Genomic DNA, 5,724 nt, shown 5'->3' with positions numbered 1-5,724 from the left:
AACGTGTTAAATAAATTCTTTTTATTCTAATAGATTCAATAGTTTTAAAATATAGCAACATCTATTTAATATTTTAATTCAGAAATTAGTACGTTTCAATTTATTAGTTATATTTTATTATTTATAAGTTTTTACTTTTTTAAGATTCAAAATTATGAGGTGTTGTGGGGCAGAAATTGACTCTTTTATTCCTTTATAATACTTTACTATTACCTTATTAATTATGTAGATAAATCAACATTATTAATATTAAATTGTAAGTAAGTTAAATACTGTAATATACACCCTCATTTCATATTTATTGATGAATGAAAATGTAACAATTTATCGCATAGTGCTACATATAGTATTTAATTATCCAGCCTGCATATTACACAATGAGTTAGTTAAATACTAAATATTTATGTAAATCTTTTGTCATAAATTTGACTAATATTACCTTCTAAATTATGGGCTGGAGGACTTGGAATGTTAAATAATTCATTTTTCTTGTAAGTTACAGGTTTTTTAGTTCTTTTTGTGTTAATATTAAAATCTTCATTCGATGATGGTCCAGAATGCTCTTGGGCCAAGGACCGAGCTTCCAACAAACTGCCTGAATAAATATGTAAATTAACGTTGTTTTAGTTTTTAAAAATTATTTATAAAAATATTTAATATAATTACCTATATTCGATTCCAAAATCTTACACTTGTAGTAATCAAATTCTAACTGATTTGGATTTGCACGGCGTTCAATTAGTTTTGGGGCATACTTTTTCGGCCAAGCACAAACAGAGCTGCGAATCCAGAATTTTGGAACAGCAGCTACTGTGTTGTCAGTAGAAAAACAAACAACGCTCCACATATTCTTGAAGAACAATACAATTTATAATTATTACAAACATAAATTTTACATTAAAAATTGTTAACAAATTAACTTTTAATTTATTATTGCCATTTTATAATTTCTGCATACCAAATTGAATGTAAAAATAAAATGTATTTTGCAACCAAAAATGTACACACAAAAAAACTATACCAAATACTTAGGTTTATATAATAAGAAAATTGATTAACTAATTTTGAACAATACTCTACACATCACTAAATAATTTATATTGTATATAATATATATGCATATAATATATATACATGTATATATAATACCTAATATGACCAGTAAAATATTTCAAAATTTAAATTTAAATTTTAAAATTAACTATTTAATATTATACATATCAAAATTTAAAATATCTATTATTTATATATATTCTATACAGCTTAATTTTTAAATACAATTTATTTTAATATTGGTACAGCTATCAATACTTTGTCAATATCAAAAATCATTATTTTTTTTTTTATATCCGATATACTCCATTCCTCAGCATTTTCAGATAAATCATTAACAATAAATATGTCCAGTTTAGAAGAGCTTATTGGTTTTTCAAACATATCTTCTTTGGAGTTGAATTTCTTACCTACAATTGTTGAAGTATTTGATAAAATGTCAATAATTTGAACTATTTCCCCACCAGCTGTTAATACAAAGCAATCTGGCTTCTTAATTGTAAATGTATTATATTTACTAATACTGAATTTAATATTGTCATTCATAATAATCTCTCCATAACGTTTAATTATTTGCTCCAATGGTTTTTCATGTTTTCTAAGCATGCGTTTTAAAATTTTCATGTAGTTCTCAAATGGGAAACAGCTACAGTTGTCCAGAGGTCCATATGTAATATAGTCATCAACTAAATGCAATAAGCTATGAACGTTATGCGATAGATAATGACAACCATAAATTTGTTGAAATATTTTTACAAAATAATTCAATAATTTAGCAGCATATTTAAAATATGCAGAATGATCCTTACTTAAAAGTATTCTCATTGATATGTTTAAACACATGAAATGTTTATAACACTCATTTGACAAGACATCTTTAAAAACTATGGGTCCTGTATATAAGAGTAACTGTCTAAATTCTGTAGCTTTAAATCTAGGATACTCTTCAATTTTTCTTGGTTTTCGAGCAAAATCATTGGTAATAAAGCTTCGCATGTTTTCTAGATTGAGTGACAATTGTTTTACTTTCCAACTTGATAAACGTACACTCGTAGGGCCATTATTCATCCAAAGATTTAATAATTTTTTCATGACACCCAAACAAACTAAGTGCATGTAGTCTAAAGAAAATAGATTTGTAATATTTATATCAGGTATCAGCGCAATACATGAAATTATAGGAGAAACATGATGCTCTTCATTATTCTTTAAAATATAATCATTGTGATTTCTTTTGGTATGACTTATATCATTATAAGGAAAACAAACTCTATTATTGATGTATTCCCCTTCATGTGTGCATCTTGTACACGAGAAGAAACCTGAATGTCCCTTCACACGCAATAAAAAACTTTTTGCAGGAACATCACAGCACATGACTTCAAGTGTAACTTTTTTTAACTCGTTGTTAATTGTAATTCCATTTGTAGTTAGTTCTAAAATTTCCCTGATAAAATCAAAAAGAAAATCATTGCTATCGAGAGGTTTTTGAAAGCCATAATAAATTCCTACTGGAAATACACAGTCATGGTATGGAATAATATAAGCCAAAATTGGCCATAATTGACCTGAACTACTTTTACTAATTGGTAGTCCATCCACTCCAACAGCAATCTTAATGTGTTCGCTTAAAGGTAAAATTGATGAGTATTTTATAATACCGTTTTTTAGTCCAAAATGATAATAATTACCAGGTTTTACATCTCTAATGTTTAAGATTTTTGATGATCCAGTTTTCAAAAGAGTGCGACAATCTTTTGGCAAAAATGTTAAGGGAGTTTCAAATTTCAAAATATTTAAAAGTTTGTTAACAGTAGATTGTGGCACATTACAATCAACAGCCCACTGACCAAGGGATTGTTTAATGTTCTCCTCTTTATTATTTACAAATAAGTTTTCAACTGTATTAGAATTCATTGCATTATATGTCACTTCAGGTGATGAAATTTGTAATTCCGTAGGAGTATAATTTAATGGGATTTCAGTGGATATTGTGTTTCGGACAAGATTATCTGTTTCCAAAATATTTGAAGAATCAATATAATCAAAAGCTTCAAGTTCATTTTGTATTTTTCTTCTTTTAGTTCTGTAGCTAGGAGCTTTCTTCATTATAAACTATAAAATTAAAAATATTATATATAACAATATCCTTAAGGATATCACTCTTGATAAAATTATTTGGAATGAAGCAGGTCAAGCTTTTTGTATTAAGATATAATATAATATTTATATTAATATACATTAACTTCAATTCATTGTATCACCACATTCAATATATACACTTTGCCACTGGTGTTTGTTTTTATAATATTAGTATTTTTACTATTTTTTTTTATTATATAAATAATTAATTTAAAATTGAATTAATGATCATTATCGCCGAAGTCAGCATGCATGCATTGTTATTCCATAATACTTTTATGTAATTAGATCTTATTTGGTTTTGATGGTGTAAAGTAAGTTTAACAATTCTATAGTTATAGGATTATATAGTTGCATTATTGTAGGTATTTAAAATAAAACAACATAGTCTAAGATAATTAATGTTTTATATGATAATAATATTATGTACTATGGCATTAAAATACTCAACCACCCGCACACTTGCTACACCACTGCATATGACTAGTTATAGGTGATCATTATATTTTATACTTGGGAAAGGCATAATACGGTTAAAATAATTTATAAATATTGATGACAATTTCAAAAAAATTCAAACTATTAAATTTTATTATTATTGTGTTTAAGCATATTAATTTATCCATTATAGTTACCTAAGTTTTAATTTTAAAAACGGTTTAATTGTTTTAATGTTTACATGATACCTAATATGAAAACAGTTTAATTCAAAAACGATACAATTTGAAATATCAAATCAACGTTGTAACTTCATTATATTATGAGGTATAAAATATGTACTAACTATTAAATAGGTAGAATATAATAAAATACAGTTTTAGTACAATATATTATTATATAATGTTATGTTAATCTACTTAACTATGACTAGGGTTATTTAAAAATACAAATAAAATATATTGAATCACAATTAGGTACCAATTGTTCCTAATGAAAATTACTATTTAGGTGCACTTCCTAATAATTAATGAAGTATTAATGTAGTAAAGTAATGTATCTACCTTTTTTCCAATGTAAAATTCGATATTATGTTCAGTATTGAATATTCTCTGTAGTCTGTTGTAACTTGTAACTCGAAGACTGTAGTCAGAAGGCTGTCTAAACGAGATGTGACTAAAACGTTAACACAGGCAGGCGCAGACCAGTTTTCGACTGGCGACAATAAATATATCCGACCAAAGTCCAAACGCCGATCGGGTATGCGGGTTGATCATATTAAGTCACGGTACTCGCCGAATTTAGTGTTTACTTATCTTTATATATAAAATTATAAATAGATACTATATCTATACAACATATTATTATTGTATATAATTATAACCGTCGATCGTCGTTATCGCGAAGCCCCGCCATAACCGTCGCGGTCGGTTTTATAATTTATTGTGCCTATATAATATTATAATATACTAATATAGGTAGGTAAACTAAATAAAAAACCACAATTAATCACAACGGTGTTGTGGTGCGTAGTTGTGGAATTAAATGTTATTTAAATATTTAAAATATGCCATTGTTGGCATTCATCAATTTATTAGGTAGGTATTTCTTATAAGAAAAATAATTAAATTATAACAGGGTGATTCAAAAAACGGATGACTACATTCTTTACGGAAATAATATTATTACTGTTGTACATATTATTATTATTCGTGATTTTCAGATTTTCGACAAGTGCTATAAACACTCAAATGTAAAATAGACTATAATAGTTGTATATAATGTATTAAATGTAGTACCTACCTACCAATAATATAAGATAATAATTGAGCATGCACGGTACATTTTATACTAGTAGGTCTGTATATTTGAACATTCCCTACCAAGGTGTATGAATTGAACTTCGGATTTGTTGGATTTAGTCGGATTGCTTACTAGAGTGGATGAATTGCACTTACTACACCTAAAACTTGAAGGAATTGAACAATCATATTTTTTTACGGGCAACAAAGTGCACGGTATCAGCTATGCGGTATATTATACATGTATACACTATTGACTACAGCATATTATTATATTATTATAGTGGCAGGAGCTAGGAATTCAAACAAATCAAATATAATAATATAATTATCATAGAAAACAATATAAACGCAATTCAGTTGATTCTAATTTATAATCCACTGTAATAAATAACAATAACCACGGGGCACAGGTTGACGTCATAGTGCCATAATATGTCAGGTGAACTTACAAGGTGAAACTTAGCGGTACCCGCGGTGAACTTGCCTTAACAACATATTTTAATACGTTTTCAAAATATTCTGATAATATCTGTAATTAAATATTTGAGATCAATATATTTTCAAAAAATTTGAAGAAAATAGACATACAATATTGCACGCAAAACTTTTTCCAAATATTTCGTTAATATTTGTTATAAAATATTGGGGACCAATATATTTTCAAAATATTTAATAAAAATATACATACAATATTGCACGCAAAATGTTTTCCAAATATTTCGATAATATTTGTGATAAAATATTTGTTGATTAACCCTTTTAAAATATTTTGAAAATATTAATATCT

The 5,724-nt window shown here is 26.6% G+C and overlaps 1 protein-coding gene across 1 annotated transcript; it reads right to left on the bottom strand.

Annotated features, from left to right (window-relative positions):
* Positions 1-401: 401 nt before the first annotated feature.
* Positions 402-851, bottom strand: LOC115034127. Its single transcript, XM_029489904.1, has 2 exons — positions 667-851; positions 402-595 (listed from the first exon to the last, which is right to left on the bottom strand). Exons 1-2 carry the CDS (start codon positions 845-847, stop codon positions 402-404), a joined length of 375 nt encoding a protein of 124 aa, XP_029345764.1. The 5' UTR covers positions 848-851.
* Between the last annotated feature and the right edge of the window lie 4,873 nt (positions 852-5,724).

Source organism: Acyrthosiphon pisum, chromosome A2, assembly GCF_005508785.2.
Source record: "Acyrthosiphon pisum isolate AL4f chromosome A2, pea_aphid_22Mar2018_4r6ur, whole genome shotgun sequence".
Taxonomy (NCBI): domain Eukaryota; kingdom Metazoa; phylum Arthropoda; class Insecta; order Hemiptera; family Aphididae; genus Acyrthosiphon; species Acyrthosiphon pisum.
Note: the sequence above shows the minus strand (reverse complement) of the source record. Positions and strands in the feature narration are given on the sequence as shown.